The sequence below is a fragment of the Salmo salar genome, unplaced genomic scaffold, assembly GCF_905237065.1.
Source record: "Salmo salar unplaced genomic scaffold, Ssal_v3.1, whole genome shotgun sequence".
Lineage (NCBI taxonomy): Eukaryota > Metazoa > Chordata > Actinopteri > Salmoniformes > Salmonidae > Salmo > Salmo salar.
This window is the reverse complement of record NW_025547491.1, coordinates 27,501-39,817: the sequence shown is the minus strand read 5'-3', so window position 1 is coordinate 39,817 and position 12,317 is coordinate 27,501. Positions and strand designations below refer to the sequence as shown.

General features: G+C 52.5%; 1 protein-coding gene across 1 annotated transcript in view; it reads left to right on the top strand.

The window, feature by feature from the left end:
- LOC106591296 (exportin-T) overlaps positions 1-12,317 on the top strand; it is a gene marked incomplete at its 3' end in the record, with an annotated part of 53,659 nt that overhangs the window by 15,758 nt on the left and 25,584 nt on the right. The window contains exons 3-6 of the mRNA XM_045711299.1: positions 1,229-1,311; positions 8,959-9,015; positions 11,284-11,353; positions 11,809-12,027. Of these exons, the coding sequence (XP_045567255.1) occupies positions 1,229-1,311; positions 8,959-9,015; positions 11,284-11,353; positions 11,809-12,027 (429 nt within the window). The remainder of the gene's footprint in view (positions 1-1,228; positions 1,312-8,958; positions 9,016-11,283; positions 11,354-11,808; positions 12,028-12,317) is intronic.

Genomic DNA, 12,317 nt, shown 5'->3' with positions numbered 1-12,317 from the left:
GTTCTGCTGTGGAACACGAGGCTTCCACCGGGGTTCTGCTGTGGAACACGAGGCTTCCACCGGGGTTCTGCTGTGGAACACGAGGCTTCCACCGGGGTTCTGCTGTGGAACACGAGGCTTCCACCAGGGGGTTCTGCTGTGGAACACGAGGCTTCCACCGGGGTTCTGCTGTGGAACACGAGGCTTCCACCGGGCTTTTTCAGATGGTGGCCTACACAGAAATACATGTCTAGACGTCCACACCAACTCTGTGTCCTTGAGCCAGCCAGCCAGTGAGCCAGCCAGTGAGCCAGCCAGCCAGCCAGTGAGCCAGCCAGCCAGCCAGTGAGCCAGCCAGCCAGCCAGTGAGCCAGCCAGCCAGTGAGCCAGCCAGTGAGCCAGCCAGAATGCAGAATGTGGTAGTTGTGTGAGATTCAGAAGCTTCTTTCTTTCTCTCACTCCCTTTTCTAACCCTTGTTTCTCTCTCTGCCCCTCTCTCTCTCTGCCCCTCTCTCTCTCTGCCCCTCTCTCTCTCTGCCCCTCTCTCTCTCTGCCCCTCTCTCTCTCTGCCCCTCTCTCTCTCTGCCCCTCTCTCTCTCTCTGCCCCTCTCTCTCTCTGCCCCCCCTCTCTCTGCCCCCCCTCTCTCTGCCCCCCCTCTCTCTGCCCCCCCTCTCTCTGCCCCCCCTCTCTCTGCCCCCTCTCTCTGCCCCCCTCTCTCTCTGCCCCTCTCTCTCTCTCTGCCCCTCTCTCTCTCTCTCTGCCCCTCTCTCTCTCTCTCTGCCCCTCTCTCTCTCTCTGCCCTCTCTCTCTCTCTCTGCCTCTCTCTCTCTCTCTGCCCCTCTCTCTCTCTCTCTGCCCCTCTCTCTCTCTCTCTGCCCCTCTCTCTCTCTCTCTCTGCCCCTCTCTCTCTCTCTCTCTGCCCTCTCTCTCTCTCTCTCTGCCCCTCTCTCTCTCTCTCTCTGCCCCTCTCTCTCTCTCTGCCCCTCTCTCTCTCTCTCTCTGCCCCTCTCTCTCTCTCTCTCTGCCCCTCTCTCTCTCTCTCTCTGCCCCTCTCTCTCTCTCTCTGCCCCCTCTCTCTCTCTCTCTCTGCCCCTCTCTCTCTCTCTCGCCCCCTCTCTCTCTCTCTCTCTGCCCCTCTCTCTCTCTCTCTCTGCCCCTCTCTCTCTCTCTCTCTGCCCCTCTCTCTCTCTCTCTCTGCCCCTCTCTCTCTCTGCCCCTCTCTCTCTGCCCTCTCTCTCTCCTCCTCAGGCGATGGTGTATTTTGAGCAGTTGAAGGAGTCCCAGGATGCCTGGGAGGTGTGTGCAGAGGCCCTGGCTAAAGGCATTTACAGGTGAGACCCATTTAGTTGGTAGGATTCTGATTAGAGACGGGACAGAATCCTTCTAGTCCCACCTGGGAGGTTTCAGATTCCAACCTGTTCGACTGCTTGGTCCCCCTGTTGGTCCCCCCTGTTGGTCCCCCCTGTTGGTCCCCCCTGTTGGTCCCCCCTGTTGGTCCCCCCTGTTGGTCCCCCTGTTGGTCCTTATCTGGTCCCCCTGTTGGTCCCCCCCTGTTGGTCCCCCTGTTGGTCTCCCCTGTTGGTCCCCCCTGTTGGTCCCCCTGTTGGTCCTTATCTGATCCCCCCTGTTGGTCCCCCCTGTTGGTCCCCCTGTTGGTCCCCCCTGTTGGTCCCCCTGTTGGTCCCCCTGTTGGTCCCCCCTGTTGGTCCCCCCCTGTTGGTCCCCCCTGTTGGTCCCCCCTGTTGGTCCCCCCTGTTGGTCCCCCCTGTTGGTCCCCCTGTTGGTCCCCCTGTTGGTCTCCCCTGTTGGTCTCCCCTGTTGGTCCCCCCTGTTGGTCCCCCTGTTGGTCCTTATCTGGTCCCCCTGTTGGTCCCCCCTGTTGGTCCCCCTGTTGGTCCCCCCCTGTTGGTCCCCCCTGTTGGTCCCCCTGTTGGTCCCCCTGTTGGTCCCCCCTGTTGGTCCCCCTGTTGGTCCTTATCTGGTCCCCCCTGTTGGTCCCCCCTGTTGGTCCCCCTGTTGGTCCCCCTGTTGGTCTCCCCTGTTGGTCTCCCCTGTTGGTCCCCCCTGTTGGTCCCCCCCCTGTTGGTCTCCCCTGTTGGTCTCCCCTGTTGGTCCCCCCCCCTGTTGGTCCCCCCTGTTGGTCCCCCCCTGTTGGTCCCCCCCTGTTGGTCCCCCCTGTTGGTCCCCCTGTTGGTCCTTATCTGGTCCCCCTGTTGGTCCCCCCTGTTGGTCCCCCTGTTGGTCTCCCCTGTTGGTCCCCCCTGTTGGTCCCCCTGTTGGTCCCCCTGTTGGTCCTTATCTGATCCCCCCTGTTGGTCCCCCCTGTTGGTCCCCCCTGTTGGTCCCCCCTGTTGGTCCCCCTGTTGGTCTCCCCCTGTTGGTCCCCCCTGTTGGTCCCCCCTGTTGGTCCCCCTGTTGGTCCCCCTGTTGGTCCCCCTGTTGGTCCCCCCCTGTTGGTCTCCCCTGTTGGTCCCCCCTGTTGGTCCCCCTGTTGGTCCTTATCTGGTCCCCCCTGTTGGTCCCCCCTGTTGGTCCCCCCTGTTGGTCCCCCCTGTTGGTCCCCCTGTTGGTCCCCCCTGTTGGTCCCCCCTGTTGGTCCTTATCTGGTCCCCCCTGTTGGTCCCCCCTGTTGGTCTCCCCTGTTGGTCTCCCCTGTTGGTCCCCCCCTGTTGGTCCCCCCCTGTTGGTCTCCCCTGTTGGTCTCCCCTGTTGGTCCCCCCCTGTTGGTCCCCCCCTGTTGGTCCCCCCTGTTGGTCCCCCTGTTGGTCCCCCCCTGTTGGTCCCCCCTGTTGGTCCCCCCTGTTGGTCCCCCCTGTTGGTCCCCCCTGTTGGTCCCCCCTGTTGGTCCCCCCTGTTGGTCCCCCTGTTGGTCTCCCCTGTTGGTCTCCCCTGTTGGTCTCCCCCTGTTGGTCCCCCCTGTTGGTCCCCCCTGTTGGTCCCCCCTGTTGGTCCCCCCTGTTGGTCCCCCTGTTGGTCCCCCCTGTTGGGTCCCCCTGTTGGTCCCCCTGTTGGTCCCCCCTGTTGGGTCCCCCTGTTGGTCCTTATCTGGTCCCCCCTGTTGGTCCCCCCTGTTGGTCTCCCCTGTTGGTCCCCCCTGTTGGTCTCCCCTGTTGGTCTCCCCTGTTGGTCCCCCTGTTGGTCCCCCCTGTTGGTCCCCCCTGTTGGTCCCCCCTGTTGGTCCCCCTGTTGGTCCCCCTGTTGGTCCCCCCTGTTGGTCCCCCCTGTTGGTCCCCCCTGTTGGTCCCCCTGTTGGTCTCCCCTGTTGGTCCTCCCTGTTGGTCCCCCCCTGTTGGTCCTTATCTGGTCTCCCTGTTGGTCTCCCCTGTTGGTCTCCCGGTTGGTCCCCCTGTTGGTCTCCCCTGTTGGTCCCCCCTGTTGGTCCCCCCTGTTGGTCCCCCCTGTTGGTCCCCCCTGTTGGTCTCCCCTGTTGGTCTCCCCTGTTGGTCCCCCCTGTTGGTCCCCCCTGTTGGTCCCCCTGTTGGTCCCCCTGTTGGTCCCCCCTGTTGGTCCCCCCTGTTGGTCCCCCCTGTGTTGGTTCCCCCCTGTGTTGGTTCCCCCCTGTGTTGGTTCCCCCCTGTGGTGGATGTATTGTAATAATAACCCTGTGTTGGTTCCCCCCCTGTGTTGGTTCCCCCCTGTGGTGGATGTATTGTAATAATAACCCTGTGTTGGTCCCCCCCTGTGTTGGTCCCCCCTGTGGTGGATGTATTGTAATAATAACCCTGTGTTGGTCCCCCCTGTGGTGGATGTATTGTAATAATAACCCTGTGTTGGTCCCCCCTGTGGTGGATGTATTGTAATAATAACCCTGTGTTGGTCCCCCTGTGGTGGATGTATTGTAATAATAACCCTGTGTTGGTTCCCCCCCTGTGGTGGATGTATTGTAATAATAACCCTGTGTTGGTCCCCCCTGTGGTGGATGTATTGTAATAATAACCCTGTGTTGGTCCCCCCTGTGTTGGATGTATTGTAATAATAACCCTGTGTTGGTTCCCCCCCTGTGTTGGTTCCCCCCTGTGGTGGATGTATTGTAATAATAACCCTGTGGTGGATGTATTGTAATAATAACCCTGTGTTGGTCCCCCCTGTGTTGGTCCCCCCTGTGGTGGATGTATTGTAATAATAACCCTGTGTTGGTTCCCCCCTGTGGTGGATGTATTGTAATAATAACCCTGTGTTGGTCCCCCCTGTGGTGGATGTATTGTAATAATAACCCTGTGTTGGTCCCCCCTGTGTTGGTCCCCCCTGTGGTGGATGTATTGTAATAATAACCCTGTGTTGGTCCCCCCTGTGGTGGATGTATTGTAATAATAACCCTGTGTTGGTCCCCCCCTGTGGTGGATGTATTGTAATAATAACCCTGTGTTGGTCCCCCTGTCCTGTGGTGGATGTATTGTAATAATAACCCTGTGTTGGTCCCCCCCCTGTGGTGGATGTATTGTAATAATAACCCTGTGTTGGTCCCCCTAACCGTCCCCCTGTGGTGGATGTATTGTAATAATAACCCTGTGTTGGTTCCCCCCCCTGTGGTGGATGTATTGTAATAATAACCCTGTGTTGGTCCCCCCTGTGGTGGATGTATTGTAATAATAACCCTGTGTTGGTCCCCCCTGTGGTGGATGTATTGTAATAATAACCCTGTGTTGGTCCCCCCTGTGTTGGTCCCCCCTGTGGTGGATGTATTGTAATAATAACCCTGTGTTGGTCCCCCCTGTGGTGGATGTATTGTAATAATAACCCTGTGTTGGTCCCCCCCCTGTGGTGGATGTATTGTAATAATAACCCTGTGTTGGTCCCCCCCTGTGGTGGATGTATTGTAATAATAACCCTGTGTTGGTCCCCCCTGTGGTGGATGTATTGTAATAATAACCCTGTGTTGGTCCCCCCTGTGGTGGATGTATTGTAATAATAACCCTGTGTTGGTCCCCCCTGTGGTGGATGTATTGTAATAATAACCCTGTGTTGGTGCGCCCCCTGTGGTGGATGTATTGTAATAATAACCCTGTGTTGGTCCCCCCTGTGGTGGATGTATTGTAATAATAACCCTGTGTTGGTTCCCCCCTGTGGTGGATGTATTGTAATAATAACCCTGTGTTGGTCCCCCCTGTGGTGGATGTATTGTAATAATAACCCTGTGTTGGTCCCCCCTGTGGTGGATGTATTGTAATAATAACCCTGTGTTGGTCCCCCCTGTGTTGGTCCCCCCCTGTGGTGGATGTATTGTAATAATAACCCTGTGTTGGTCCCCCCTGTGTTGGCCCCCCTGTGGTGGATGTATTGTAATAATAACCCTGTGTTGGTCCCCCCCTGTGGTGGATGTATTGTAATAATAACCCTGTGTTGGTCCCCCCCTGTGGTGTTCCCCCTGTGGTGGCCCCTATGTATTGTAATAATAACCCTGTGTTGGTCCCCCCTGTGTTGGTCCCCCCTGTGGTGGATGTATTGTAATAATAACCCTGTGGTGGATGTATTGTAATAATAACCCTGTGTTGGTCCCCCCCTGTGTTGGTCCCCCCTGTGGTGGATGTATTGTAATAATAACCCTGTGTTGGTCCCCCCTGTGGTGGATGTATTGTAATAATAACCCTGTGTTGGTCCCCCCTGTGTTGGTCCCCCCTGTGGTGGATGTATTGTAATAATAACCCTGTGTTGGTCCCCCCTGTGTTGGTCCCCCCTGTGGTGGATGTATTGTAATAATAACCCTGTGTTGGTCCCCCCCCTGTGTTGGTCCCCCCTGTGGTGGATGCATTGTAATAATAACCCTGTGTTGGTCCCCCCCTGTGGTGGATGTATTGTAATAATAACCCTGTGTTGGTCCCCCTGTGTTGGTCCCCCCCTGTGGTGGATGTATTGTAATAATAACCCTGTGTTGGTCCCCCTGTGTTGGTCCCCCCCTGTGGTGGATGTATTGTAATAATAACCCTGTGTTGGTTCCCCCTGTGGTGGATGTATTGTAATTCTACCTGTGGTGGATGTATTGTAATAATAACCCTGTGTTGGTCCCCCCCTGTGGTGGATGTATTGTAATAATAACCCTGTGTTGGTCCCCCCCTGTGGTGGATGTATTGTAATAATAACCCTGTGTTGGTCCCCCCCTGTGGTGGATGTATTGTAATAATAACCCTGTGTTGGTCCCCCCCTGTGGTGGATGTATTGTAATAATAACCCTGTGTTGGTCCCCCCCTGTGGTGGATGTATTGTAATAATAACCCTGTGTTGGTCCCCCCCCTGTGGTGGATGTATTGTAATAATAACCCTGTGTTGGTCCCCCCTGTGGTGGATGTATTGTAATAATAACCCTGTGTTGGTCCCCCCTGTGGTGGATGTATTGTAATAATAACCCTGTGTTGGTCCCCCCCTGTGGTGGATGTATTGTAATAATAACCCTGTGTTGGTCCCCCCTGTGGTGGATGTATTGTAATAATAACCCTGTGTTGGTCCCCCCTGTGGTGGATGTATTGTAATAATAACCCTGTGTTGGTCCCCCCCTGTGTTGGTCCCCCCTGTGGTGGATGTATTGTAATAATAACCCTGTGTTGGTCCCCCCTGTGGTGGATGTATTGTAATAATAACCCTGTGTTGGTCCCCCCTGTGGTGGATGTATTGTAATAATAACCCTGTGTTGGTTCCCCCCTGTGGTGGATGTATTGTAATAATAACCCTGTGTTGGTTCCCCCTGTGGTGGATGTATTGTAATAATAACCCTGTGTTGGTCCCCCCTGTGTTGGTCCCACCCTGTGTTGGTCCCCCCCCTGTGGTGGATGTATTGTAATAATAACCCTGTGTTGGTTCCCCCCTGTGGTGGATGTATTGTAATAATAACCCTGTGTTGGTCCCCCCTGTGGTGGATGTATTGTAATAATAACCCTGTTTTGTCCCCCTGTGTTGGTTCCCCCTGTGGTGGATGTATTGTAATAATAACCCTGTGTTGGTCCCCCCTGTGTTGGTTCCCCCTGTGGTGGATGTATTGTAATAATAACCCTGTGTTGGTTCCCCCCTGTGTTGGTCCCCCCTGTGGTGGATGTATTGTAATAATAACCCTGTGTTGGTCCCCCCTGTGGTGGATGTATTGTAATAATAACCCTGTGTTGGTCCCCCCTGTGGTGGATGTATTGTAATAATAACCCTGTGTTGGTCCCCCCCTGTGGTGGTCCCCCCTGTGGTGGATGTATTGTAATAATAACCCTGTGTTGGTCCCCCCTGTGTTGGTCCCCCCTGTGGTGGATGTATTGTAATAATAACCCTGTGTTGGTCCCCCCTGTGGTGGATGTATTGTAATAATAACCCTGTGTTGGTCCCCCCTGTGTTGGTCCCCCCTGTGGTGGATGTATTGTAATAATAACCCTGTGTTGGTCCCCCCCTGTGGTGGATGTATTGTAATAATAACCCTGTGTTGGTCCCCCCTGTGTTGGTCCCCCCCTGTGGTGGATGTATTGTAATAATAACCCTGTGTTGGTCCCCCCCTGTGGTGGATGTATTGTAATAATAACCCTGTGTTGGTCCCCCCTGTGGTGGATGTATTGTAATAATAACCCTGTGTTGGTCCCCCCTGTGGTGGATGTATTGTAATAATAACCCTGTGTTGGTCCCCCCCCTGTGGTGGATGTATTGTAATAATAACCCTGTGTTGGTCCCCCTGTGTTGGTCCCCCTGTGGTGGATGTATTGTAATAATAACCCTGTGTTGGTCCCCCCTGTGGTGGATGTATTGTAATAATAACCCTGTGTTGTTCCCCCTGTGTTGGTCCCCCCTGTGGTGGATGTATTGTAATAATAACCCTGTGTTGGTCCCCCTGTGTTGGTCCCCCCTGTGGTGGATGTATTGTAATAATAACCCTGTGTTGGTCCCCCTGTGTTGGTCCCCCCTGTGGTGGATGTATTGTAATAATAACCCTGTGTTGGTCCCCCCTGTGTTGGTCCCCCCTGTGGTGGATGTATTGTAATAATAACCCTGTGGTGGATGTATTGTAATAATAACCCTGTGTTGGTCCCCCCTGTGGTGGATGTATTGTAATAATAACCCTGTGTTGGTCCCCCCTGTGGTGGATGTATTGTAATAATAACCCTGTGTTGGTCCCCCTGTGTTGGTCCCCCCTGTGGTGGATGTATTGTAATAATAACCCTGTGTTGGTCCCCCCTGTGTTGGTCCCCCCCTGTGGTGGATGTATTGTAATAATAACCCTGTGTTGGTCCCCCCCTGTGGTGGATGTATTGTAATAATAACCCTGTGTTGGTCCCCCCCTGTGGTGGATGTATTGTAATAATAACCCTGTGTTGGTCCCCCCTGTGGTGGATGTATTGTAATAATAACCCTGTGTTGGTCCCCCCTGTGGTGGATGTATTGTAATAATAACCCTGTGTTGGTCCCCCTGTGTTGGTCCCCCCCTGTGGTGGATGTATTGTAATAATAACCCTGTGTTGGTCCCCCCTGTGTTGGTCCCCCCCTGTGGTGGATGTATTGTAATAATAACCCTGTGTTGGTCCCCCCCTGTGTTGGTCCCCCCCTGTGGTGGATGTATTGTAATAATAACCCTGTGGTGGATGTATTGTAATAATAACCCTGTGTTGGTCCCCCCCTGTGGTGGATGTATTGTAATAATAACCCTGTGTTGGTCCCCCCTGTGGTGGATGTATTGTAATAATAACCCTGTGTTGGTCCCCCCTGTGGTGGATGTATTGTAATAATAACCCTGTGTTGGTCCCCCCTGTGGTGGATGTATTGTAATAATAACCCTGTGTTGGTCCCCCCTGTGTTGGTCCCCCCTGTGTTGGTCCCCCCTGTGGTGGATGTATTGTAATAATAACCCTGTGGTGGATGTATTGTAATAATAACCCTGTGTTGGTCCCCCCTGTGGTGGATGTATTGTAATAATAACCCTGTGTTGGTCCCCCTGTGGTGGATGTATTGTAATAATAACCCTGTGTTGGTCCCCCCCTGTGGTGGATGTATTGTAATAACTTTATTTATACCTCTCTCAGTGACGACCATGTGAAGTTCTTCTGTTTCCAAGTCCTGGAGCACCAGATCAAGTACAGGTGAGAGGAGGAGGGGGAGAGGATGGGGGGAGGATGAGGAGGAGGGGGGTGGAGAGAGGAGGGAGGAGGAGGGGGAGGAGGAGGAGGGAGGAGGAGGAGAGAGGAGGAGGAGAGAGGAGGAGGAGGAGGAGAGGAGATGGGAGGGAGGAGAGGCATCACCTCTGTCAGCTGTCATCGTGCTACTAGTCTGGTCTGATAGATGATGAATTAGGATGACAGGTTGACTGTTCCTCCAATCCCATTGACTCCAGGTTGACTGTTCCTCCAATCCCATTGACTCCAGGTTGACTGTTCCTCCAATCCCATTGACTCCAGGTTGACTGTTCCTCCAATCCCATTGACTCCAGGTTGACTGTTCCTCCAATCCCATTGACTCCAGGTTGACTGTTCCTCCAATCCCATTGACTCCAGATATCAGCTAATGCTGTTAGCCTTTCTGAATGCTTGTACAGTAGAGTATTAAAGTACTGTCCCGTTTCTTACTGACGTCTGAATGAAAACCGTGTATATTTGTGTCTCTGACGCGGAACCTAATCCGGCTGCGCGAGTGTAAATGTATTTTGTCCCCCTACCAAACGCGATCACGACACGCAGGTTAAAATATCAAAACAAACTCTGAACCAATGACATTTAATTTGGGGACAGGTCGAAAAGCATTAAACCTTTATGGCAATTTTAGCTAGTTAGCTTGCCTTTGCTAGATAATTTGTCTTATTTAGCTAGCTTGCTGTTGCTAGCTGATTTGTCCTATTTAGCTAGCTGGCTGTTGCTAGCTAATTTGTCCTATTTAGCTAGCTGGCTGTTGCTAGCTAATTTGTCCTATTTTAGCTAGCTGGCTGTTGCTAGCTAATTTGTCCTATTTTAGCTAGCTGGCTGTTGCTAGCTAATTTGTCCTATTTTAGCTAGCTGGCTGTTGCTAGCTAATTTGTCCTATTTTAGCTAGCTGGCTGTTGCTAGCTAATTTGTCCTATTTTAGCTAGCTGGCTGTTGCTAGCTAATTTGTCCTATTTTAGCTAGCTGGCTGTTGCTAGCTAATTTGTCCTATTTTAGCTAGCTGGCTGTTGCTAGCTAATTTGTCCTATTTTAGCTAGCTGGCTGTTGCTAGCTAATTTGTCCTATTTTTAGCTAGCTGGCTGTTGCTAGCTAATTTGTCCTATTTTTAGCTAGCTGGCTGTTGCTAGCTAATTTGTCCTATTTTTAGCTAGCTGGCTGTTGCTAGCTAATTTGTCCTATTTTTAGCTAGCTGGCTGTTGCTAGCTAATTTGTCCTATTTTTAGCTAGCTGGCTGTTGCTAGCTAATTTGTCCTATTTTTAGCTAGCTGGCTGTTGCTAGCTAATTTGTCCTATTTTAGCTAGCTGGCTGTTGCTAGCTAATTTGTCCTATTTTAGCTAGCTGGCTGTTGCTAGCTAATTTGTCCTATTTTAGCTAGCTGGCTGTTGCTAGCTAATTTGTCCTATTTTAGCTAGCTGGCTGTTGCTAGCTAATTTGTCCTATTTTAGCTAGCTGGCTGTTGCTAGCTAATTTGTCCTATTTTAGCTAGCTGGCTGTTGCTAGCTAATTTGTCCCTATTTTAGCTAGCTGGCTGTTGCTAGCTAATTTGTCCTATTTTAGCTAGCTGGCTGTTGCTAGCTAATTTGTCCTATTTTAGCTAGCTGGCTGTTGCTAGCTAATTTGTCCTATTTTAGCTAGCTGGCTGTTGCTAGCTAATTTGTCCTTTTTAGCTAGCTGGCTGTTGCTAGCTAATTTGTCCTATTTTAGCTAGCTGGCTGTTGCTAGCTAATTTGTCCTATTTTAGCTAGCTGGCTGTTATTTTACCTGAAATGCACAAGGTCCTCGACTCCGACAATTAATCCACACATAAAACGGTCAACCTTATTGTTTATAGTCATCTCTCCTCCTTCCAGGATTTTTCATCTTTGAATTTATATGGTGATTTGGCAACTAAACTTTCATAGTGTTACCGCGACGACCGGCAAAACAGTTCGTCTTTCAGTCACCCCACGTGGGTATAACCAATGAGGAGACGGCACGTGGGTTCCTGCTTCTATAAACCAATGAGGAGATGGGTAGAGGCAGGACTTTCAGCGCGATCTGCGTCAGAAATAGAAATCCCTTGGCATCGCAGACGCTCGATCATTTAAATAACACAGATTTCTAAATTTATTTTGATGACGCTCGCGCACAGGCGACGTGTCTGGTCAGCAGGATTCCTCTATGAATTAGTGACGAACAGAAAGTGACATTGTGTTGTGTGTGTTTTGTCCCAGACATGGAGGTCTCAGTCCTGCCCAGCAACAGCTGATACGAGAAACCCTGATGAAATGGCTGCAGCTTCAGGTGGGGCTCTGCTTTTCCGTCTGGAAGTTGGCCATCTTCCACACCTTGAATTCCTGAATTGGAAAAATTGGCGTAGAAAATTTAATTTCAATATGTTATTCTCCTTCTCTGCTATCCCCGCAATCCTCCCCTCCTCATCTTCCTCCTCATTCCCTCTTCTTCCTTCCTTCCTTCCTTCCCTCCTCATCTTCCTCCTTCTTCTCTTCCTCCTCCTCCTTCCCTTCCTCCTCCTCCCCTTCCTCCTCCTCCTTCCCTTCCTCCTCCTTCCCTTCCTCATCATCCTCCTCTTCCTCCTTCCCTTCCTCATCCTCCTCCTTCCCTTCCTCATCTTCCTCTTCCTCCTGCTTTCCTTCCATCCTTCCTCCTTCTTTCCTTCCCCCTCCTCCTTTCCTTCCCTTCCCTTCCTCCTCCTTCCCTTCCTCCCCGTCCCCCTTCCTCCTCCTCCTCCTCTCCAGTTAATGAACTCCCAACCAGAGAAGCCGTTCATTCGTAACAAGGCAGCCCAGGTGTTTGCTCTGACCTTCGTGATGGAGTACCTGACCCACTGGCCCAAGTTCTTCTATGACCTGCTGTCTCTCGTGGGCCTGAACCCACACGGGGTCGACGTCTACCTCAGAACGCTGATGGCTATCGACGCTGAGGTGGTGGACAGAGATATCCAGCACTCCCCTGAGGTAAGAGGACGCTGAGGTGGTGGACAGAGATATCCAGCACTCCCCTGAGGTAAGAGGACGCTGAGGTGGTGGACAGAGTATCCAGCACTCCCCTGAGGTAAGAGGACGCTGAGGTGGTGGACAGAGATATCCAGCACTCCCCTGAGGTAAGAGGACGCTGAGGTGGCTGGACAGAGATATCCAGCACTCCCCTGAGGTAAGAGGACGCTGAGGTGGTGGACAGAGATATCCAGCACTCCCCTGAGGTAAGAGGACGCTGAGGTGGCTGGACAGAGATATCCAGCACTCCC